At 43.7% G+C, this 26,023-nt stretch overlaps 1 protein-coding gene across 1 annotated transcript in view; it reads left to right on the forward strand.

Annotated features, from left to right (window-relative positions):
* Nucleotides 1-26,023, forward strand: part of CFAP57 (cilia and flagella associated protein 57) — a 76,939-nt gene that overhangs the window by 4,385 nt on the left and 46,531 nt on the right. Inside the window, exons 2-8 of the mRNA XM_036823838.1 lie at nt 3,416-3,732; nt 5,124-5,410; nt 7,371-7,578; nt 10,594-10,746; nt 21,196-21,335; nt 22,124-22,289; nt 22,991-23,104. Of these exons, the coding sequence (XP_036679733.1) occupies nt 3,416-3,732; nt 5,124-5,410; nt 7,371-7,578; nt 10,594-10,746; nt 21,196-21,335; nt 22,124-22,289; nt 22,991-23,104 (1,385 nt within the window). The remainder of the gene's footprint in view (nt 1-3,415; nt 3,733-5,123; nt 5,411-7,370; nt 7,579-10,593; nt 10,747-21,195; nt 21,336-22,123; nt 22,290-22,990; nt 23,105-26,023) is intronic.

Consider the following 26,023-nt stretch of genomic DNA (forward strand, 5'->3'; position numbering starts at 1 on the left):
GCTGAGTAATATTCCATTGTATATATGCACCACATCTTCTTTATCCATTCATCTGTCGATGGACACTTAGGTGACTTCCATGTCCTGGCTACTGTAAATAAAGCTGCAATGAACACTGTGGTAGTTGACTCTTTTTGAATTATGGTTTTCTCAGGGTATATGCCCAGTAATGGGATTGCTGGGTCATATGGTAGTTCTATTTTTAGTTTTTTAAGGAACCTCCATACTGTTCTCCATAGTGGCTGTATCAATTTACATTCCCACCAACAGTGCAAGAGGGTTCCCTTTTCTCCACACCCTCTCCAGCATTTATTGTTTGCAGATTTTTTGATGATGGCTGTTCTGACTGGTGTGAGGTGATACCTCATTGTAGTTTTGATTTGCATTTCTCTAATAATTAGTGATGTTGAGCAGCTTTTCATGTGCCTCTTGGCCATCTGTATGTCTTTGGAGAAATGTCCATTTAGAACTTCTGCCCATTTTTTGATTGGGTTGTTTGTTTTTTTGATATTGAGCTGAATGAGCTGTGTATATATTTTGGAGATTAATCCCTTGTTGGTTGTTTCATTTGAAAATATTTTCTCCCATTCTGAGGGTTGTCTTTTGGTCTTGTTTATGGTTTCCTTTGCTGTGCAAAAGCTTTTAGGTTTAGTTAGGTCCCATTTGTTTATTTTTGTTTTTATTTTCATTATTCTAGGAGGTGGATTGAAAAAGATTTTGTTGCAATTTATGTCAGAAGTGTTCTCCCTATGTTTTCCTCTAAAAGTTTTTTAGTATCCGGCCTTACATTTAGGTCTTTAGTCCATTTTGAGTTTATTTTTGTGTATGGTGTTAGGGTGTGTTCTAATTTCATTCTTTTACATGTAACTGTCCAGTTTTCCCAGCACCACTTATTGAAGAGCCTGTCTTTTCTCCACTGTATATTCTTGCCTCCTTTGTCATAGATTAGGTGACCACAAGTGCATGGGTTTATCTCTGGACTTTCTATCCTGTTCCATTGATCTATATTTCTGTTTTTGTGCCAGTACCATACTGTTTTGGTGACTGTAGCTTTGTAGTATAGTCTGAAGTCAGGGAGCCTGATTCCTCCAGCTCCGTTTTTCTTTCTCAAGATTGCTTTGGCTATTTGTGGTCTTTTGTGTCTCCATACAAATTGTAAAAATTTTTTGTTCTAATTCTGTGAAAAATGCCATTGGTAATTTGATAGGGATTGCATTGAATCTGTAGATTCCTTTGGGTAGTATAGTCATTTTCACAATATTGATTCTTTCAATCCAAGAACATAGTATGTCTCTCCATCTGTTTGTGTCATCTTTTATTTCTTTCATCAATATCTTATAGCCCCATGACTTTTGTCTCAAATCTGTATTTCAGTCCAAACATCTCCCTCAGCTTTCATCATATCCAGCTGCCTGCTAGACCTCTTTACCTGAACGTTCTACAGTATGTACCTCACACACAATATATCCAGAATGGAATTTATCCTTTCCTTTTTTCTCCCTCTTTCCTTAAGAGCCTACTTTGCCAGCTATCCAAACACATGATAAGGATATGATTACAAAAATAAGCTAGTCCTCGTATAAATATCCCAGAACCCAGTAATATACACATAAATGAATACAATGGATAAATGAATTTAATACAACATAAAGGTAGCATTAGTAATTAGTGCTGGGATAACCAGTTAGGTATTGATATTTGGGAAAGGGGAATCATCATGAACCTGAGATGGATTAAAGACTTCAGTGCAAAAAAAAAAAATGAAATCATAAAAAACTGGAAGCAAATAAGCATGATTAAATCAGAAATATTTGCATGGACTATTTTCAGTGAAAAACAGTGGACGTGACCTTCACCATGGCCCCTAGCTCCCTTAGCCTGTGTTCCATCCCAGTTGTCACCACCATTCCCATCACCAAACCAGAAACCTAAATGTCATTCATTGCTCCTCTCTCTCCATCAGCCCCTCACCCCACCTTCACTGAGTCTTCCTGGTTTTACCCCTTAGCATTTCTCTAACCTCCTGTTCCCATCACCCCTACTGCCTTCCTGTTGCTCATTGCTGCCATGTGTCCCGGTTTTTGAAATAACCTGCTGAAGTTTCCTTCCCTCCAGGATTGTCTTCCATAAAGTTGCCAGAGGGATCTTTCTACAGCACACATCGGACCTTCCTAAAATTTCCCAGGGCCTTCCCATTGGCCTCCCTGGTAAAGTCCAAACTCTCATGCAAGGCTCTCAGTGACCCAAACCCTGGGTTCTTCTCAGAGGTGCAGGTACTCCCTGCAGCCCTTCCAGAGAAGCCCACGGGCTGGTCCAACTTGCTGCGGCTTGTGTGACGCAGCAGCATGGAGTCCATCGTGTCACTTTCTAACACAGCTTCCCCTGCCTCTCTCACCCGCCCCGCCCGGGGCTTGTATCAGGCCAAATTACTGTGATGCACAGCCTGGGGCCCGTGATGCTTTTAGGGACCCAAGAAAAATTTTAATTTTAATTTATTTTAAAATCAGGAACAAATGAATATAATACTAGTGAATCCAGCATGGATTATATTCTTCTTTAAAGCAATGAGTCATAAAGTATAATTTTTACCATATTTTAATGGAGGAAGGGGCCCATGAAAGCAGAAGTGCCTAGGGCCCATGAAAATTATAAAGCAGACCTGATTACATTACCCAAATAAAGCATTTGCAGTTTAATCTTTACATCAGGCTCTGCTCTCTAGAGGCCCATGGCCTTCATTCTCACACTTGTTACCTCATGGACAAGAAGAGTGCTCGACCACCAGATATCGCCTCTTTATTCTTGAAAAATGGAGAGAAACCTCCTGGTTTTGAAGGAAGCATGGGCTTTACCATAAAGCCCATTCAGCAGACCTCTGCATCTGTCTCTCAGCCAGAATGTCACATAGATCACTTAACTGCAAGGGAGGCTGAGGAATCCAGTGGTTAACATCCCAGCCTGGAAAGTGGAGGAAGAGTATTGAGTGCTGACTGCTCAGGGCATAAAGGCCTCTGATCTGACCCTACTGCATGCTCCAGACCCATCTTTGGTCACCCCTGGCTCACAGGGGATGCTCAGCCATCTCCCACCATGTGCAGTTCCCCCTCCGTCTATACCCTTTCTCACATCCACACCTTTGCCCTCCCTGACGTGCCCCACCCCCCCCCACCACACTTCATCTTCCTTCAGGAATCCTTCCCTGACTTCTCCCACCACGGCCTCAGTGAGGTGCCCATCCTAGTTATTTTCATAATAGCCCAGACACAGTTGCCCCGAGGGACACAGGGATTGACAATTAACCTGTGTCTGCACTTTTCTCCTGTTGCCTCGGCAGTGCCCACCACGGTGCCTGGTTCATGCTGAATCTTGGTGAATGCATGATCTCCCCTCACCAGCTCCTCTCCTTTGTTTGCAGGCTCAGACAAGAGTCAGGGCATGTTGGCCTTGTCCATCAGTCCCAATCGGCGATACCTTGCTATCTCCGAGACTGTGCAAGAAAAACCCGTCATCACCATTTACGAGCTGTCAGCCGTTCCTTGCCGAAAGCGCAAAGTCCTTAATAATTTTGACTTCCCAGTTCAGAAGTTCATTTGCATGGCTTTTTCTCCAGACTCCAAATACCTCTTGACCCAGACGTCACCTCCAGAGTCAAACCTTGTCTATTGGCTGTGGGAAAAACAGAAAGTAATGGCCATCGTTAGAACTGATACTCAGAACAATGCTGTCTACCAGGTACCACCCAGCATGACAAGTATGGTGCAAATTATTAAAAAATAGTACAAGCTGTCCCTCACTGAATGCTTTCTTTGTGTCAGGAATAGTGCTAATTCCTTAAAATGCATTTTAAAGTTTGCCTCACAACACCATATAAGGTATGCATAATTACTGTCTCTGTTTTAAAGATGAAGTAACTGAGGCTCCAAGAAGTTAGCAGAGCCAGGACTCCCTGACTCCCTGGGCTGTGTTCTTCACTTTGGCCCAGAACTGCTTTCTGGTCCCAGGTCAAGCCCAGAGGCGGGTTGATCAAATTTACTGTCTCTCCCTGGTCCTGGCCTCTTCCGGGCAGCATTGCGGGGCAGTGGGAAGACTTCAGGAAGGTGGTGTGAAGTGGTAGGTCTTTAGGAAGCTGTCCATGAAATCGCACTTACGTGGGGAGCAGAAGTTTCTATCGTGGTTTGAGGGCAGAATGAAGAGGATGTGTCGGGGGGCTGGTTGGGGCCCAAGGAGGCTTTTCTTGGAGTAGTCAACCTGGTCTAGGATCTAGTGCTCAGTTTTCCAAGTCCAAGCACACAGTTCTGTTCACGTTCGGAGATATTGGCTAGTCAGCATCTCAGGCACAGACTCCGTTATTCTCACAGAGTCTGGCTTGTGAACCAGCATGTCACAACCAGAACACACAGCATTTATCCAGTGTATTTCCTCCCTGGTAACAGAAGAGTCCTTGGGAGATGAAATTAGTAGTCAGAAGGTTGCTTGGTGATCACGGAATCAGAGCAAAGGCAGGTAGAGCCCGAAGATTATTTCACCCAGGTCACAATAAGGCATGATATGGCATCCTATTCAGAGCAGGGAGCACCTCCTCTCAAATAGATCCAGGAAACATTCATTGGATGCCCGCTCTGAACCCGGCACTGGGGATACAGAGATGAAAAAGCCACAGCCCCACCAGGTGCTCACCATCCAGTGGAGGTGACAGGTTGGCTGCCCATGACTGCGCATTGGGATGAGGGTAGAGATAAAGGAAGTTTAGTCCCTGACATGTGGTTCCTTCTCCCTGAAGAGGGCACATAAACCTGCCAAACCCTCATTTTATGCTTCCAGCTGAGCCTTCATTCCATTTTGTTGGCACAGAGTTTGGTGACTGTCAAGACCTGCTCATCTTGCTTTTTGGCCTTTGTCAGATGACTTTTGAAGGTTTCCTAGGCTAAAGACTCATGGGCTGTACAAATATAATGGATATAGATCTGTCCTCTTGTCAAGTATGGTCTTAAAATTATATGATTTAGTGATGTTTAAAGGATCCTATGAGCTACCTGGGATAACTCGTAATTAGTAAAATGGGAAATAATGCCATCAGGTTTAGTTTTATATATCTTTTTCTTTAATTCCTTCCCATTTTACAGGTGAGCTTCAATCCCCAGGATAACACTCAGATTTGTGTCACTGGAAATGGGATGTTTAAGCTTCTCCGTTTTGCTGAGGGAACCCTGAAGCAAACTAATTTTCAGAGGGGAGAACCCCAAAACTATCTCGCCCACACCTGGGTGTCTGATGACAAGATTGTTGTTGGCACTGACACAGGCAGGCTCTTCCTCTTTGAGTCTGGAGATCAACGCTGGGAGACAAGTATCATGGTCAGGGAGCCCACCAGTGAGACGAAAAACCTGGGGGTGATCCAGGAATCCGAGAGGTAATGGCGCCCTCTGGTCAGGAGCTCTTGGAAAAATACACTCATTGTGGTAATAGCATTACACCAAAAACAGCATTCTTTAAAAATCAGTCCTATCCCCTCTACCTTAAAAATCAATGCTTTTCATTTTCCCTCTGCCTTTCTAGTGTTCTTCCATATTCAAGCACAAATTTGAAAGTTATGACCGTAACCTAGATACAATTCTTTTTATTTTTATACCTAACCTCATTTTATAAACGTTTTAGTATGACTAGTCTTCAAAACCACAGATTTTCAAAAATATGTTTTCTAATGGCTGCCTGATTTACTGAATCAATTAAATAAATGTCCACCAAACCCTTGCAGTGTGCAAGGCATCTTGCCAGGTGCTGGGAACACAGGTCCATAGGACCTTACAATTCAGTGGGAGACACCAGACCAACAAGGAAGTGCAAGGAAATATTGTCAGTCAATCTGACAAAGCATATGGGCTAAAGTGGGGGGTCAGGATAGAGCTGTCAATTTTACCTCTACTGCAACCAATAACAGTCGTATCTCATCCATATTGGAAAGTACCATTGTGTGTTCTAGACACTGCCTTAAGCCCTTTATATATATCCTCATTTGAGTCTTACCTTAAAAAGTATATATTATTATCATGCCCATTTTATAGATGAGGAAACTGAGGCTGAAAGAGGTTAAGTGCCTCACCCAGTATCACAGCACTGTTAAATGACAGGTCAGGATTCAAACCCAGATCTGTCTGACCCCAGAGCCTGAGCCTTCAACCACAATGGCACACTGTAGATGCCTCTTCCTCAGTGACTTTGGGTTCACCCATTTTCACCACCCTCCATGCCAATGACGTCTCCTTTTTTATCGTGATTATGTTGAGAACTTCCTTAAGACCATATGCCCTCCAGTTTTCTGGGTTCACCATCCTTCAGTGGGTCCAGGGCTCCAAGAATAAAGCCTCAGACTCCTGAACACATCCCTGCTGCTCGGACCCTTCTTTACATCTGCAGCATCAGCTCTTGCCTCTGTCTACCGCACATGCTTCGTGCACTCTCCTGCTTCTGGGCTTGGTCTGCCCCAACCCCGACCCCACTCCCCTGGACATAGACACATGCCTGACACAGTCCTCTTTGTCCTTCACATCTCAGCTGGGAGCTCTCAGCCTCTGCTCATCTCAGATAGGTGGTCCTTCTCTGTAACTGTCCTCAGAAAACCCTTGTTAGCTGCTGACTGGATGCTCCCATCCTACTCAGCTGCCCTTAACAGTCCTTATCACGTGCCCCCTAGACCATCAGCTTCTCAGGGCAGGAACTGTGTCAACTTATTTACCATCGTTTCACAGAGCTGTTAACACAGCATAACTCCAGTAAATGTTATATGAATGAATGAATGAATGAATGAAAACATGTGTGAATGAATGAAAGAGAAACAATGGAAGGAAGGGAGGAAGGAGAAGGGAGGCAGGGAGGAAATGGAAACCTGGATTCAAATCTCAGCTCTTGGGACTTCCCTGGTGGTCTAGTGGTTAGGACTCCACGCTTCCACTGCAGGGGGCACAGGTTCTATCCCTGGTCAGGGAACTAAGATCCTACATGCCTTGCAGCATGGCCAAAAACAAAACCAAACAAAACAAAAAAAAACAAGTCTCAGCTCTTCCCCTTATTAATTTTGCGATCTTGGAAACAACCCCTCTGAGCCACTTTTTTCCAAACAACAAAATGAATATGATAATGACAATGAAAACAGTGACCACACAGGTTTGCGAGACTTCCACATAAATGCATAACCTTCCATCTTCCATGGAGCTCGGGTAGCATTCCCAGCCAAAGGGGAGCATTTGGGCCGTGGGAAAGGGGCTCACGCTGGTTTCTCCCACACCCAAGGACAGCCCTTCTTTCTCATCCCTAGCAGGATTAATCTCTTTGGAATCGTCTCTGTTATCTTTACATGCTGTCTTCTTTTCCAGCCTGATCGAATTTCCGACAATCACCTCCCCAGTCCCTTCCTACGAGCAGGTCGTGATGGCCGGCAGCCACCACCAGCTGTCCCTGCCCCAGGTGTCTGCCATCGCAGCCTATTCCAAGGGATTTGCCTGCTCTGCTGGGCCAGGGAGAGTTCTACTGTTTGAGAAGATGGAAGAGAAGGAGTTTTACCGTGAGAGCAGGGAAATCCGGGTAAGGAGGGGAGGAAGAAGCAATACAGGGGTCCGACTGGCATTTGTTCTCTGGCAGCAGAGCACTGACAGGGCGTCTGATGCGGGGAGAGGGGCTGAGGGCTGAGCCATTTGTCCTGAGGGGAGTTTTAAGATGGGTTGGACAGAATTGGGGTATAGAATTAGGGAGATCCGGATCTGACTCCTGGGAGAGAGCTTTGGCAAATGCCATTTTCTCTTTGAAGTTCAGTGTTCCCATAATGTATATTGATATTTAATGTCAAGAAAACTACCTGGTACACAGCAAGCATTCAGTAGATATTTGGGGAATAAGTGATACACACTGTTGTGGAGAGAGAGATTATCTTGTTGGGGAAGAACCATGAAGGCTTCAAGATGTTTGAGGATAATCTTTGAGGAAGGGTCGTAGAGGATGGATAACATTTGACAGGAAGAAACAGATCAGGAATTCCAGGTGAAAGGAACAAATTAAGCAAAGGCACCACTGACAGGGAGCAAGTGGTGTGTTTGGGAGACGTCTGTTGCCCAGTGGAGGGACCTGAAGTCACTTGAAGGGAAAGAGAGGAGCTAAGGCTTGTGAAAGATGGCAAAGCCAGCTAGTGGAGTGTGTATGTAAATGGGCAGGCATCCTGCTTTCAGTGAGGAAGCATTATGCTTCAGAAAAGTAATCTGCCGTTGCTGCATGGTGTGGGCGATTTGGGGGCGTTGAATATGAAGTGGTTAAATACACAATGAATGAGTCACACTTGACTCTGAGGTTTACTGGCTGAGTGACTTCACATGAGTTGCTGAATCTAGCAAACCTGTGTCTCTTTGTTAAGGAAATAGCCTATCCCTTGTGGTTATCGAAAGGATTAAACGACATCTGTGTAATCACTGATGCAGTGCCTGTGCTTGATAAATGATACTAGTTATTGCCACCGTTAGGGATCAGTTCTGAGGCTTTTTTGTTACTGAAGCGAAAACGCAGTGAGGTCTAGGATCACAGCAGTGGGAAACAGAGAGAGCCTTTGTGAAGGTTAAGTCTGTAGGACGTTCCCTGAGCAGATGTGGGAGCCCAGAGATAAGGAGCTCTCAGGGAGAATGCCCAGGCTCTGTGCTGGATGCTGGGAAAGGATGCCACAGCACGAAAACTAGAGGTGAGAGCAAGGTGGGTGGGGGCTCGGGGGGACCACTGTGAGTTTACTTTGCCTATAAAGCAGGTCATTCTTTTGTGTGCTTATTCATGTAACAAATATTTATTGAGTGTTTACTATGTGCCAGGCTCTATGCTCGGGACTGGGATACAGATGAGAAGTAACCACACTAAGACTTGCCCTTAGAGCTCAGTCAACAAATAAACAAGCAAATATGAACAGATTGTTGGATGAGATCAATTCTGTGACGAAAATAAAACCAGGAAAGGACAGGGAACGAGAGGGGCTTCTGTTCTAGAGAAAGTGACCTGGGGAGGCCTCGCTGAGGAATGTTGACATTTGACCAGAGACAAGGATAAAGTGAAGCAGTTGGATATGTGGTTTAGACCTTGGGAGTGAGATCAGTATATCCACCACACACACACACACACACACACACACACACCCATAGTGCTTGGCTTGTATCTGGCACGTAGTCAATGCTTTATTTTCACTGTTTTAAGTATTTATTATTGTAATTACCTTACTACTATTGTTTTCACTGAACCCTTATATTAGGTGAAATCACTGAGAGAGAAAATATAGAGCCAAAAAGAGAACTGAGGACAAAACTTAGCATTTCCTAATTTCAAGACTGGGACAGGATAAGAATCCAGCAGGGCACTGAGAAGGTGTTGTCCTTCACTCATTCAGTCAACAAATGTCCGTCGTGCACCTATCACGGGCCAGGCTCTGTGGTGTGGCCTGCGGTGGGCGAATCAGACGTGGGCGCTTCCCTCAGGGACCTCACTGTCTGAGGGAGGGCCGTGAGGCCACACCACACGATCACTGAGCGCCTGCTATGTGTCAGGCCCTGCTCCAAGCACCAGGAGACAGACGTGGGGACAGACACGGTCCTCGGTCTGTGGGCTCCCATTCTACTTTACACAGTGTGATGCGTGTGACAGCAGAGGGAACCCCGGGTGTGGTGGGCACATTGAGGGAACATCAGGGCCCACTCAGCCCAGGGTGGTCAGGGAGGGCTTCCCAGAGCCCTTGCTGTTCTGGCGAGGCAGGGAGAGTAGACTTCATGAGGATGGGTTAGGGGGTACATAGGAAGACAGGACTCCAGGCAGGAGCAGGGCAGCACAGGAGGCCAGGGCCTTCTAGGGAGGAAGGTGCCAAGGTCACTGCTGCAGGCTCTAGAAAAGCCTAGAAGATGAGGGCTGAGCAGGGGCATCAGGCTTTGGTGATGTTTATGAGAACAGTTTCAGTAAATGATGCGGTGGAAGCCACATTATAAGGAATTAAGAACGGAGTGGGTGGTAAGGAAGTGGAGATGGTACGTGCAGACCAGCCTTTCAGTAAGTTTGGTTGTTAGTGGAAGGAGAGAAATAGCAGGGAAAAGGAAATCTAGTTTCATAATGTCCACTAGGAACTCCGGCCCCCTGAGACCGCTGCAGGAGCTGCGGGACCCCTTCTCTTCTCTCTGCCCTGTCACCCACTCCACGTGGTAGAAGGGCTGCCACCTTCCCCTCTACTGCCCTGGATCACACACTGTGTACCTGGTGCAGGTGGGCGCCCACACTGGGCTCCCAACAGCTGGGCAAGAGTCGGGGTTAGGCTAACGCTGGTTGCGAGGGGGGATCTCAAACTGAGATGTACAGGTGGATCAGTTTCACCTGTACCGCTGCCTTGTTATTCAGCCACTAATCACTTAAAGGTGAGTAGGAAACCCACAGGAACGGAGGCCCCTCAAGCCCTCCCTTCTCCACATCTGAGGAGGATCCAGAAAGCATGGTCAGGAGTCTATAAGCTACAGTATCTGAGAGAATCTGAAAGCCCGAGGACACCCTGACAATGTGAGGGCACTGCTGATCGCTGTCCTGTGTCTTGGGCAGATTCCTGTGGACCCACAGAGCAATGACCCGAGTCAGTCAGACAAACAGGACGTGCTCTGCATGTGCTTCAGCCCCTCCGAGGAAACTCTGATCGCCAGCACCAGCAAGAACCAGCTCTACAGCATCACCATGTCCCTGACGGAGATCAGCAAGGTGAGTCTCCCAGCGGTGCTTCCTTCCAGCCCGGGGACTGGTCACCATGTGGGAAAATTTTAGTCCAATTCCTGAGTGCAGGCTCACTCACCACTTCATAACAGAGCAAAAGAAACTCAAATTTCAAGCTGTCTGTGTAAGGAGCGCTCCGATACCCTGGGCGGCGGGGGGAGAGGTGCCCGGGAATGTGATTGCTGCAGCCTCTTTGGAGAACACCCTGGAGACATCTGTCAGATTTAAATTGTACCTGTCTTTAACCCAGCAAGCAAGTGTACTTCAGGTATTTAATGTATGGCTATACCTGCTTCTGTGCACAGAGATGTATATATGTAAAGGTTTATCATTGCTTTTTGGTTTTTGTTTGTTTGTTTTAATTTATTTATTTTTTATTTATTTTTATGGCTGTGTTGGGTCTTCGTTTCTGCGCGAGGGCTTTCTCTAGTGGCCACAAGCGGGGGCCACTCTTCATCGCGGTGCGCGGGCCTCTCATTATCGCGGCCTCTCTTGTTGCGGAGCACAGGCTCCAGACGCGCAGGCTCAGCAATCGTGGCTCACGGGCCCAGTTGGTCCGCGGCATGTGGGATCTTCCCAGACCAGGGCTCGAACCCGCATCGCCTGCATTGGCAGGCAGACTCTCAACCACTGCACCACCAGGGAAGCCCTGCTTTTTGTTTTTAAATAACAAAGAAAGCCAGTATGAATACACTGCAGACACTGCAACAAAAAAGCGGTATTAAAGATAAAAAGAATCACTTTGTACTTATAAAAGGTTCACTTCATCAAGCAGACATTAGTTTTAAATTTGTATGCACCTAATAGCATGGACTCAAAATATATCCAGCAAACTTTGGCAGAACAACAAGGAAAATAAACCACCTACAATGGTAGATTTTAATATATCTTTCTCAGTAAGGGTGGTTTTCTAAATAACAGCTGTATTGAGTTATAATTCATTATACAGTTCACCTATTTAAAGTGTACAATACAATGGTTTTTAATTTTTTTTTTTTTTTTTTTTTTTTTTTTGGCTGTGTTGGGTCTTCGTTGCTGTGCGAGGGCTTTCTCCAGTTGCGGAGAGCGGGGGCCACTCTTCATTGCGGTGCGCGGGCCTCTCACTGTCGCGGCCTCTCTTGTTGCGGAGCACAGGCTCCAGACGCACAGGCTCAGTAGCTGTGGCTCACAGGCCCAGTTGCTCCGCGGCATGTGGGATCCTCCCAGACCAGGGCTCGAACTCGTGTCCCCTGCATTGACAGGCAGACTCTCAACCGCTGCACCACCAGGGAAGCCCTACAATGGTTTTTAGTATATTCACAGAGTTGTGCAGCCATTACCTCCATCAATTTTAGAACACTTTCATCACTTAAAAAAAAAATATGCCCTTTAGCTATTATGCTCCCACCATCCCATCTGCCTCCCTCCCAGCTGTAGCCAACCACTAATGTCTTGTGTCTGTATAGATTTGCCTTTTCTGAACATTGCACACCAATATGTGGACTCTTGGGACTGGCCTCTTTCCCTTAGCACAATGTTTTTAAGTTTCATCCATGTGGTAGCATGTATCAGTACTCCACTCCTTTTTTTTTTTTTTTGGCTGCGTTGGGTCGTTGAGGCATGCAGGATCTTTCGTTGCGGTGCTTGGCATGCAGGATCTTTCGTTGCAGCGCTCAGGCTTTTCTCTAGTTGTGGCAAGCGGGTTTTCCCTCTCTAATTGTGTTGTGCAGGCTCCAGGGTGCATGGGTGCTGCAGTTTGCGGCACGTGGGCTCTCTCCTTGAGGTGCGTGAGCTCAGTAGTTGCAGTGCGTGGGCTTAGTTGCCTCACAGCATGTGGGATCCTAGGTCCCCAATCAGGGATTGAACCTGCGTACCCTGCATTGGAAGGCAGATTCTTTACCACTGGACCACCAGGGAAGTCCCTTGTACTCCATTCCTTTTCATGGCCAAATAATATTCCATTGCATGGCTGTACCACTTTTGTTGGTCTAATCATCAGTTGATGAACATTTGGGCTGTTTCTACCTTTTAGATATTATAAATACTGCTGCTATAAACATCTGTGTACAAGTTTTTCTGTAGACATATGTTTCTATCCTTCTGGGTGTATACCTAGGAGTGGAATTCCTGGGTCATGTAGTAACTCAATATTTAAACATTTAAGGAACTGCCAGATAGTTTTCCAAGGTGCTTCCAAGGTGCTGCACCATTTATATTCCTATCAGCTGTGTACGAGTGTTCTCATTTCTATTTTTGCCAACATTTGTTCTTATCTGATTTTTAAATTACACTCACTCCCTCTTGCAAGAGCACCAGAATCACAACTAACTGCTGAACAATCATCAGCAGGAAGACACTGGAACTCACCAAAAAAGATACCCCACATCCAAAGACAAAGGAGAAGCCGCAATGAGATGGTAGGAGGGGTGCAATCACAATAAGATCAAATCCCATAACTGCTGGGTGGGTGACTCACAAACTGGAGAACACTTATACCACAGAAGTCCACCCACTGGAGTGAAGGTTCTGAGCCCCACGTCAGGCTTCCCAACCTGGGGGTCCGGCAACGGGAGGAGGAATTCCTAGAGAATCAGACTTTGAAGCCTAGGGGATTTGATTGCAGGACTTCAACAGGACTGGGGGAAACAGAGACTCCACTCTTGGAGGGCACACACAAAGTAGTGTGTGCATCGGAACCCACGGGAAGGAGCAGTGACCCCACAGGAGACTGAATCAGACCTACCTGCTAGTGTTGGAGGGTCTCCTGCAGAGGCGGGGGGTGGCTGTGTCTCACCGTGAGGACAAGGACACTGGCAGCAGAAGTTCTCAGAAGTACTCCTTGGTGTGAGCCCTCCCAGAGTAGCCATTAGCCCCACCAAAGAGCCTGGGTAGGCTCCAGTGTTGGGTTGCCTCAGGCCAAACAACCAACAGGGAGGGAACCCAGCCCCACCCATCAGCAGACAAGTGGATTAAAGTTTTACTGAGCTCTGCCCACTAGAGCAACAGCCAGCTCTACCTACCACCAGTCCCTTCCATGAAGAAACTTGCACAATCCTCTGAGATAGCCTTATCCACCAGAAGGCGGACAGCAGAAGCAAGAAGACCTACAGTCCTGCAGCCTGTGGAACAAAAACCACATTCACAGAAAGATAGACAAGATGAAAAGGCAGGGAGCTATGTACCAGATGAAGGAACAAGATAAAACCCCAGAAAAACAACTAAATGAAGTGGAGATAGGCAACCTTCCAGAAAAAGAATTCAGAATAATGATAGTGAAGATGATCCAGGACCTTGGAAAAAGAACAGAGGCAAAGATCGAGAAGATGCAAGAAATGTTTAACAAAGACCTAGAAGAATTAAAGAACAAACAAACAGAGATGAACAATACAATAACTGAAATGAAAACTACACTAGAAGGAATCAATAGCAGAATAACTGAGGCAGAAGAATGGATAAGTGACCTGGAAGACAGAATGGTGGAATTCACTGCTGCTGAACAGAATAAAGAAAAAAGAATGAAAAGAAATGAAGACAGCCTAGGAGACCTCTGGGACATTAAAGGCAACAACATTCACATTATAGAGGTCCCAGAAGGAGAAGAGAGAGAGAAAGGACCCGAGAAAATATTTGAAGAGATTATAGTTAAAAACTTCCCTAACATGGGAAAGGAAATAGCCACCCAAGTCCAGGAAGCCCAGAGAGTCCCATACAGGATAAACCCAAGGAGAAACACACCGAGACACATAGTAATCAAGTTGGCAAAAATTAAAGAGAAAGAAAAATTATTGAAAGCAGCCAGGGAAAAATGACAAATAACATACAAGGGAACTCCCATAAGGTTAACAGGTGATTTCTCAGCAGAAACTCTACAAGCCAGGAGGGGGTGGCAGGACATATTTAAAGTGATGAAAGGGAAGAACCTACAACCAAGACTACTCTACCTGGCAAGGATCTCATTCAGATTCTATGGAGAAATCAAAACCTTTACAGACAAGCAAAAGCTAAGAGAATTCAGCACCACCAAACCAGCTCTACAACAAATGCTAAAGGAACTTCTCTAAGTGGGAAACACAAGAGAAGAAAAGGACCTACAAAAACAAACCCAAAACAATTAAGAAAATGGTATTAGGAACATACATATCAATAATTACCTTAAACGTGTATGGATTAAATGCTCCAACCAAAAGACACAGGCTTGCTGAATGGATACGAAAACAAGACCCATATATATGCTGTCTACAAGAGATGCACTTCAGACCTAGGGACACACACAGACTGAAACTGAGGGGATGGAAAAAGATATTCCATACAAATGGAAATCAAAAGAAAGCTGGAGTAGCAATACTCATATCAGAAAAAATAGACTTTCGAATAAAGAATGTTACAAGACACAAGGAAGGACACTACATAATGATGAAGGAATCAATCCAAGAAGAAGATATAACTATTATAAATATATATGCACCCAACATAGGAGCACCTCAATACATAAGGCAACTGCTAACAGCTATAAAAGAAGAAATTGACAGTAACACAATAATAGTGGGGGACTTTTAATGCCTCACTTGCCCCAATGGACAGATCATCCAGACAGAAAGTTAATAAGGAAACACAAGCTTTAAATGACACAACGGACCAGAGAGATGTAATTGATATTTATAAGACATTCCTTCCAAAAATAGCAGATTACACTTTCTTCTCAAGTGCGAATGGAACATTCTCCAGGGTAGGTCACATCTTGGGTCACAAATCAAGCCTCAGTAAATTTAAGAAAATTGAAATCATATCAAGCATCTTTTCTGACCACAACGCTATGAGATTAGAAATCAATTACAGAGGAAAAAACGTAAAAAACACAAACACATGGAGGCTAAACAATATGTTACTAAATAACCAAGAGATCACTGAAGAAATCAAAGAGGAAATCAAAAAATACCTAGAGACAAATGACAATGAAAACACGACGATCCAAAACCTATGGGATGCAGCAAAAGCAGTTCTAAGAGGGAGGTTTATAGCAATACAATCCTACCTCAAGATACAACAAACATCTCAAATAAACAATCTAACCTTACACCTAAAGGAACTAGAGAAAGAAGAACAAACAAAACCCAAAGTTAGTAGAAGGAAAGAAATCATAAAGATCAGAGCAGAAGTAAATGAAATCGAAACAAAGAAAACAATAGCAAAGATCAATAAAACTAAAAGTTGGTTTTTTGAGAAGATAAACAAAATTTATAAGCCATTAGCCAGACTCATCAAGAAAAAGAGGGAGAGGACTCAAATCAATAAAATTAGAAATGAAAAAGGAGAAGTTACAACAGACACCATAGAAATACAATGCATCCTAAGAGACTACTACAAGCAACTCTATGCCAATAAAATGGACAACCTGCAAGAAATGGACAAATTCTTAGAAAGGTATAACCTTCTGAGACTGAACCAGGAAGAAACAGAAAATATGAACAGACCAATCACAAGTAATGAAATTGAAACTGTGATTAAAAATCTTCCAACAAGAAAAAGTTCAGGACCAGATGGCTTCACAGGTGAATTCTATCAAACATTTAGAGAAGAGCTAACACCCATCCTTCTCAAACTCTTCCAAAAAATTGCAGAGGAAGGAATACTCCCAAACTCATTCTATGAGGCCACCATCACCCTGATACCAAAACCAGACAAAGATACTACAAAAAAAGAAAATTACAGACCAATATCACTGATGAACATAGATGCAAAAATCCTCAACAAAATACTAGCAAACGGGATCCAACAACACATTAAAAGGATCATACACCATGATCAAGTGGGATTTATCCCAGGGATGCAAGGATTCTTCAATATACGCAAATCAATCAATGTGATATACCATATTAACAAATTGAAGAATAAAAACCGTATGATCATCTCAATAGATGCAGAAAAAGCTTTTGACAAAATTCAACACCCAGTTATGATAAAAAACTCTCCAGAAAGTGGGCATAGAGGGAACCTACCTCAACATAATAAAGGCCATATATGACAAACCCACAGCAAACATCATTCTCAATGGTGAAAAACTGAAAGCATTTCCTCTAAGATCAGGAACAAGACAAGGATGTCCACTCTCACCACTATTATTCAACATAGTTTTGGTAGTACTAGCCATGGCAATCAGAGAAGAAAAAGAAATGAAAGGAATACAAATTGGAAAAGAAGTACAACTGTCACTGTTTGCAGATGGCATGATACTATACATAGAGAATCCTAAAGATGCCACCAGAAAACTACTGGAGCTAATCAATGAATTTGGTAAAGTTGTAGGATACAAAATTAATGCACAGAAATCTCTTGCATTCCTATACACTAATGATGAAAAATCTGAAAGAGAAATTAAGGAAACACTCCCATTTACCATTGCAACAAAAAGGATAAAATACCTAGGAATAAACCTATCTAGGGAGACAAAAGACCTGTATGCAGAAAACTATAAGACACTGATGACAGAAATTAAAGATGATACAAACAGATGGAGAGATATACCATGTTCTTGGATTGGAAGAGTCAATATTGTGAAAATGACTATACTACCCAAATCAATCTAAAGATTCAATGCAATCCCTATCAAATTACCAATGGCATTTTTTATAGAACTAGAACAAAAAATCTTAAAATTTGTATGGAGACACAAAAGACCCTGAATAGCCAAAGCGGTCTTGAGGGAAAAAAGCGGAGCTGGAGGAATCAGACTCCCTGACTTCAGACTATACTACAAAGCTACAGTAATCAAGATAATATGGTATTGGCACAAAAACAGAAATATAGATCAATGGAACAGGATAGAAAGCCCAGAGATAAACCCATGCACGTATGGTCAACTAATCTATGACAAAGGAGGCGAGGATATACAATGGAGAAAGGACAGTGTCTTCAATAAATGGTGCTGGGAAAACTGGACAGCTACATGTAAAAGAATGAAATTAGAACACTCCCTAACACCATACACAAAATAAACTCAAAATGGATTAGAGACCTAAATGTAAGACCGGACATATAAAACTTTTCTAGGAAAACATAGGAAGAACACTCTTTGACATAAATCACAGCAAGGTCTTTTTTGATCCACCTCCTCGAGTAATGGAAGTAAAAACAAAAATAAACAAATGGGACCTAATGAAACTTAAAAGTTTTTGCACAGCAAAGGAAACTACAAACAAGACGAAAAGACAACCCTCAGAATGGGAGAAAATATTTGCCAACGAGTCAATGGACAAAGGATTAATCTCCAAAACATATAAACAGCTCATGCAGCTCAATATTAAAAAAACAAACAACCCAATCCAAAAATGGGCAAAAGACCTAAATAGACATTTCTCCAAAGAAGACATACAGGTGACAGAGAAGCACATGAAAAGATGCTCAACATCACTAATTATTAGAGAAATGCAAATCAAAACTACAGTGAGGTATCACCTCACACCAGAGAGGGCATCATCAGGAAATCTACAAACAACAAATGCTGGAGAGGGTGTGGAGAACAGGGAACCCTCTTGCACTGTTGGTGGGAATGTAAATTGATACAGCCACTATGGAGAACAGTATGGAGGTTCCTTAAAAAACTAAAAATAGAATTACCATATGACCCAGCAATCCCACTACTGGGCATATACCCAGATAACACCATAATTCAAAAAGACACATGCACACCAATGTTCATTGCAGCAGTGTTTACAATAGCCAGGACATGGAAGCAACCTAAATGCCCATCGATAGACGAATGGATAAAGAAGATGTGGTACATATATACAATGGACTATTACTCAGCCATAAAAAGGAACGAAATTGGGTCATTTGTAGAGACGTGGATGGATCTAGAGACTGTCATACAGAGTGAAGTAAATCAGAAAGAGAAGAACAAATATCGTATATTAACACATATATGTGGAACCTAGAAAAATGGTACAGGTGAACCGGTTTGCAGGGCAGAAATTGAGACACAGATGTAGAGAACAAACATATGGACACCAAGGGGGGAAAATGGTGGGGGGGGTGGGGGGGGTGGGGGGGGTGGGATGAATTGGGAGATTGGGATTGACATGTATACACTAATATGTATAAAATGGATAACTAATAAGAACCTGCTGTATAAAAAAGTAAATAAAATAAAATTCAAAATAAATTACATTCATAATGGATGTTGCTCTGTAGTTTTCTTGTGATGCCTTTATCTGCTTCTGGTATCCAGGTAATACTGGCCTCATAGAATGAGGTGCAGAGACATGGCAGAAAAGAGAGAATTGCTTTTGTTTTAACATAACAGAGATTTGAGTGTACTTAAAAGCTTGTCAGCTAATATATAAGTATGATAAGTATACTGATAAGTATATCAGTATGTTGTATACCCCAAACTAAGACATTTTTATCATTTCACCTGGGGGCGCCTCATTCACAAGGACTCAGAAAGGACTAATTTGATGGCTGGATCCCCAGTCTGTCCACTTTCTCTGTGTAGAGGGGTGAGCTCATTGCCTAGAGCGTCTCTCCCTGCTGGTGGGCAGGGCCTCTCAGAAGGAAGGCTGCGTGGGGAGGAGAGAACTAGACCAGAGAGTGGGACCTCTCTCTGCGAGTTTCCACTCTCTCTCCCAGGCTGGAAAAGTTTCCTGCCTGTCTCTGCATGTACACTCTGCCCTCCAGCCCCTGAATTACATTCTGTTTGGCTGCCAGAGTGATCTTTTCAAATCCCAGACGTGGTTATCGCAAAATACACATCCTCCACCACCTCCACCGTCATCACAGCTGCGATCCTTCAGTGGCCTCCCTCCTGGTGCTCTGAGAAGAACTGAACTAGGTGCACAGGGCTGGGCAATGTCTGGCCCAGGCTGCCCTCCGCAGCCCCATCCCACCATTCCACCTGATAGGACTGGCCTTTCTGATCACCATGAGTCTGCATGTTCCCTCTGCCAAAAGGCTTCAGTATGCTCCTACCTCTGCCTGGGGCACTCTTATACTGTCCCCTTCCCCACATTAGTTCTTGCTCATCCTTCAGGGGGAAAAAAAAAAAAACTAGTAGAAATGTGCTAGTAGAGACAGCGAGATTGAAGATATTGGAGAAAGAAGGGGAAGCAGATGGAGAAGAACGGGAATAATCTGTGCCTACCCCAACCCCAGCCCAGCACCTCTTTCTGACATAGTAGAGACGGGAAGCGTCTGGATTTGAGGGGATTGCCAGCTCAGCCTTTGCCTTGGCTTGTGAACAAAGTGTGTACACCTCATTAAATTCCCCAGTCATCACTCCTCATTCCGGTGTCCCAGGTGTAATGTCTCTGATGACAGACCCCTGGAATCTACACGAGCAGTGCAATAGGATACATTTTAACTTAAAATCATTCACCCAACTCTCCTTGCTGCTGCTGGTGGAGTAACATAGTCTCTCTGCAGAGAAATTTGGGAGTTCTCATGAAGATTTTGAAAATCATTCACACCGTTTTGCCCTGTATTCCACTTCTAGAAATACATCTGTTGTGTGGGTCCCAACCTGTTAGTGGTGATGCCTTCAGCTAGGAATGCCGGAGGCACTCCCTGGGGGCTGTATTACTCCTAGCAAAGGTCCCACATGCACTTCCCCCACCAGGGCCAATGCTGTGGCCTGACTGGCCCTTTGGTTCTTATTGTGACTGTAGGATGTACTTCATCAAAAACCATCAGGGAACTTTGAGGAACAAGATTTCTTACTCACAGGTCCTGGAGGGTACAGAGCAAGCCCAAGGGCCACACAGTGAGGCCATGGGTAAAGAGAGAGGTGGACCTGGGGCTCTGCCTTTATTAGGGTTTGAAAGTGGGGTGTCTAGGGTTTTGCGAGTTCACTATTTATTTATTTAATGGTCATTTAGCCATGAGAGTGGGAATTAGGGCACAGGAAGAGAAAAGTGGGGTCACTCAAGAAGTCAGTTATTTAAGTTATCCAGGACTTTCTACAAAAGGGGTCTTCAAGGGTGGGGACGACTTAATTCCTTGGCAGGTTATTTGGCTGGTAGCTGTGTCATACAACTGGCAATATGTTTATTCAAGATGGATGTCCTTTGAAATAGATGCCTTGAGACTCAAAAGCTTAATGTCAGGCATTTACCCTACAGTACCTAAGGAAGTAATCAGAGAGGAACACAGACTTACATGCAAGAATATTTAGTCTAGTGTTACCCCTAACTAACAAAAATCAGAGACCACTTAAATATTCCTATAGTAGAAGGATAGATAAATTAAATTCTGGTATATTCATAGAATAAAATATTTTATTTCCATTAAGATGATGTTTTAAAATAATAATGGTATAGGAAAATATGCATAATGTTAAAGCAGTTTGCCCACAGCCTGATTTTTGTGCATCTGGGCTAATTAACATCCATAAGTAGTAATGAGAGCTGGAGTGCATAACCAGCCTTTGCTTCCTCTGCCTGATCTCATTCTGTATGATTTCTCCAGGGGAAGACTGCCCACTTTGAGTATCTGATGTACCCGCTACACTCAGCGTCCATCACTGGTCTAGCTACTTGCATCCGCAAACCCCTCATTGCCACCTGCTCTGTGGATCGGTCTGTTCGCATCTGGAATTACGAATCAAAGTAAGGAATGAAAGGCTTTGCTACTGTGATATGCACGATTTCAGTTGTTAAATTTTCCATGCGAATTATTTTAATTAGAGGTTTGAAATTTTAATTACTTAGAAGCTTTCAGTTGGAAAACTTTTTTTTTTAATCAAGTCAGTCAAGCTACCTTATTCTCTTTACTATTCACTCCTGCATGAGCTAGAAAATCACTTTGTACTTTATTCAGTACTTGCTACGTGCCAGACACTATGCTTGGCACGAGGGACATAAAGAAACATCCCAATATCTCCCATCCTTACGTACCTCCTGTGTCCTTCTAGCTTTCCTATCCCCTCACCCCCACTAGACCTGCTTTTTGTCCCACGGAGCTCTCCAGACCATTGATTTGCCCTTTGAATCCAGATCACTGCCCCAACCACCTTCGGCTCCCAGTGATTTTTTCCTCCTGGCATAGCTTCCTTGAGACTCTCCAGCCTAGATTGGCCCCATAATGTAACTTCTTTGCTCTTGTATATAGCTGCTGGGGCTGCTAGAAAAAAAAATTGTGCAATACTTCTGATTTGGAAATCTAAATGGAGCTGTGCCTTCCACATCTCTAGACAACCCCATATTCAGTCCCCCTACTTGCCATACTCATTGCTGGACACTATCCCCAAGTAACCAAAATCTAGAAAAAGAGGCACCAATAATTGCAAGTAATAAAGTATCTCAAACGCTAGGATAAAAATATGTACCAGATACAATGGAGGACTTGAGGGACTCAGTGGGCTAGACTTATATTCAATAATTTATCTTTTTCACAGCACCCTGGAACTATTTAAGGAATACCAAGAAGAAGCTTATACAATCAGCCTTCACCCATCTGGACACTACATTGTAGTAGGGTTTGCTGACAAACTACGCCTTATGAATCTACTCATTGATGATATACGTTCTTTCAAAGAATATTCTGTCAGAGGGTGCAAAGAGGTAAGAACTGCTGGATATAAAGGTCTAGTTTCTTGGAAAGCCAGAGTTGAAATATCAAGAACTAGCACAACTGGGGAGGTAGGACCAAAGACTGTCTTAGAGAATTCTGGTGGCTTAAAAAGAAATCCAATTCTCCCACCAAACTTATTGAGTATGTTGGTTCTATCCTCTTTCTTTTATGCCCACCAAAATATATCACTGAACCAAACCATATGAGATCCCACCTGTGATCAGTTCTCTCTGTGACTGTGGAGTAATTTTTTTTTAAAGCATTAAAAAGAAAGTTATCACAGAATCAGAGTCACAGCTGGGAAGGCGAGTTTGGCGATTGGGAGGAGCCAGGGAAAATTAGCAACAGGGAGAGACAATAGCCCATCAGATTGCCCCCTGAAGTGACTTGTGGAATCAAGACAGTGATTTGAGGAATTGCTCCCCTGTTCTGAAACTTCTTCTGCAGACAAAATGAGGGTTCTATTCTCTGATCCAAGCACCTTCATGATTCGTGCACGTGGTAGCGTCAGCATCTTGGCCAATATGAGCTACAGGAATAGTGAAAGTGAAGATGTCAGCCACTTCTCAGTCCTATTTGCACCTTCCCCTGATTCCCAGTCCTACGCATGGTTTCACCCTGAACTCAACTGTAACCTCCAGATAGACTACTCTGTCTTTCATTCTTGCTCTCTTCCTGTATTTCCTGGTAGTGTTGCTTTAGCAACGGAGGTCACCTGTTTGCTGCAGTCAATGGGAATGTGATTCACATTTTTTCCACCACCAGCCTGGAGAACGTCTCGAATCTGAAAGGACACACAGGGAAGGTAAGTGAGTGAACAGTGTCCAAGGAAACAAGGACACAGAGCCAAGCATCATGCTAGCCAATGGGGTATAAGTGAACAAAAGAGAAGTGACTCCTTTCCCTTGAAGGTCCCTGTCTAGTTGGGGGAAATGACAATAAAACAAATGCACAGACAGATTTAAGTACTAACTGTAGTAAACTCAGTGAAAGAAAAATATGGGTTGTTATGAGAGGAAGTGATGAGGAGTGGGCATGATGAGGGAAATTGGGATGTTCACAAAGGCTTGGTCCTAAGGAGTGGGTCGGAATTAATCAGACAGAGCTGGTGGGGAAAATCATTGCAGATAGAGATCCAAAGACCCTGGGCTTCCCTGGTGGCACAGTGGTTAAGAATCCGCCTGCCAATGCAGGAGACACGGGTTCAAGCCCTGGTCCAGGAAGATCCCAAATGCCGCAGAGCAACTAAGCCCGTGTGCCACAGCTACTGAGCCTGTGCTCTACAGGCCGTGAGCCACAACTACTGAGCCCATGAGCCACAACTACTGAGCCCACGTGCCACAACTACTGAAGCCCGCACACCACAACTACTGAGCCTGTGTGCCTAGAGCCCATGCTCTGCAGCAAGAGAAGCCACCACAATGAGAATCCCACGCACCGCAACCAAGAGTAGCCTCCTCTCACTGCAACCAGAGAAAAGCCAATGTGCAGCAACAAAGACTCAAAGCAGCCAAAAATAAATAAATAAACAAAGACCCTGAGATGGGAGATTTCTAAGGGTATAGGAGGAACCATCTGTGAGGCTGAAGCATAGGTATCAGGAATGAAACTGAGATTGGTGAGGTTAGCAGCAACCCAAGTTTATGGAACCTTGTTCATGGAAACTTGTAGGCCTTTTAAGGATTTTATACGTTATCCTTCTTGTTCCATGAAATCATTGAAGACTTTTAGGACAAGAAATGATATGACCATATTTGCATTTTAAAAGATTACTTTGGCTGCAGAATAAAGATTGTATTGAAAAGGACGAGGGTGGAAATGGTAAGGAGATTGTTATCTACATGATAAATGATTAGTATTTTAGACCAGGATGGAGGTGGTACCAATAGAAGAAGTGGATGGATTCAAAAGATATTTAGAAAGTAAAACCAGTAGTTCCTGAAGATAAAGTAGATATGGAGCATGCAGAAAAGGGAGAGACTAAAGATTGAAAGGGTAAGAAGTCAGCAGATGAATTTGGAGAGAACAAGCAATGGGAAAAGAAAAGCATTCTAAGCAGCAGGATGTGTTGTAGATGAAGGAATGGGAGTATAGAATAGGATGATGGTTTGTGGTTTATAGGGCACATTTAAGGAGTGATAGAAGGAGGAGCTGGAGAAGTTTGCTGCACCACGGAGTGTGTATGCCATGCCAAGGAATTGAACATTAGTCTGTAGGTGATGAGAAACAATTGGAAGGATTTAAGAAAGGAAGTAATGGTATCAGAAAGATAATTCTCCAAACAGTGTTGAGGATGGATTAGAGGGGAGGGAAGTTGGAGTGAAGGAGATCAGCTAGGAAATGAGGGTGAAAGAGGAGCTAGGAACTAAACCATGGCTTTAGTAGTAGGGACAGAGAGAAAAAAGATATTAAGCTCCATTTTGGACACGTTATGTTTGATGTGTCCAGGAGTGTGATATATTAGTGCAGAGGTCAGAAAGAAGTCAAGGCTAAAAATTCCAATTCAGGGGAGTAGGTGGTAGTCAGTAGAAGTCAGAAGCATAGATTAGATCACCAAGGGCTCATGCAGAATCTGAGATCTTGGGCAGGAGATGAGTGACCAACATTTAAGGGACTGGTAAAGAAGAGAGAGACTGCAAATGAAGTACAAAGAGAACCTGGAATCGAGGAATTGTATCAAAGAAGCCAGGGAACTGGTTTCCAAAAGGATAAAGTAGTCAGTGGTATTAAATGTCAGAGAGTGGGATGTGAATACTAAAAAGTGACCACTGAGTTTAGCAATTAACAGGTCATAAGCAAAAGTGCTGTTAAGCACAAGCAGTACTGGGAGTTGCTGCGCTTCCTCAGCTTCAGCAGTGTGACTGCGGAGATGCAGAGGAAAGCACACCAGGTGAATGTGATGCTCTTTCCAGGACCATGCACACCCCCATAGGAGGCCCTACCTCACCAACCCAGGAGAGCAGCCATGTTTCATCACTTTACAAGAATTTATAACACTTGTCTCCAACCAGGGATATATGTTAGGCTTACATGTGTAATACTGCAAGAAAAAACAAAAACAAAAGAAAATATAAATGGAGCATGCAGCTAAAGCCATGCATACAGGGAAATTTATAACATTAAATACATGTATTGGAAAAGTGAAAAAGATGAAAATCAGTGATATAACCATCCAGCTCAATAAATTAGAAATAGAACAGCAAATTAATTCAAAGACAACAAAAGAAAGGACGTCATAAGGATAAGAGCAGGAGTTAATGAAACAGAGAACATTCACACAATAGAAGATCATCAAAGCCAAAACTTGATTTTTTTTTAATTTTTATTTTTTTTACATCTTTATTGGAGTATAATTGCTTTACAATGGTGTGTTAGTTTCTGCTGTATAACAAAGTGAATCAGCTATACATATACATACATCCCCATATCCCCTCCCTCTTGCGTCTCCCCTCCCACCCTCCCTATCCCACCCCTCTAGGTGGTCACAGAGCACTGAGCTGATCTCCCTGTGCTATGCAGGTGCTTCCCACTAGCTATCTGTTTTACATTTGGTAGTATATGTATGTCCATGCCACTCTCACTTCTTCCCAGCTTACCCTTCCCCCTCCCCATGTCCTCAAGTCCATTCTCTGTGTCTGCCTCTTTATTCCTGTCCTGCCCCTGCGTTCTTCAGACCCTTTTTTTTTTTTTTTTTAGATTCCATATATATGTGTTAGCATACGGT

This window comes from Balaenoptera musculus, chromosome 1 (assembly GCF_009873245.2).
Source record: "Balaenoptera musculus isolate JJ_BM4_2016_0621 chromosome 1, mBalMus1.pri.v3, whole genome shotgun sequence".
NCBI lineage: Eukaryota > Metazoa > Chordata > Mammalia > Artiodactyla > Balaenopteridae > Balaenoptera > Balaenoptera musculus.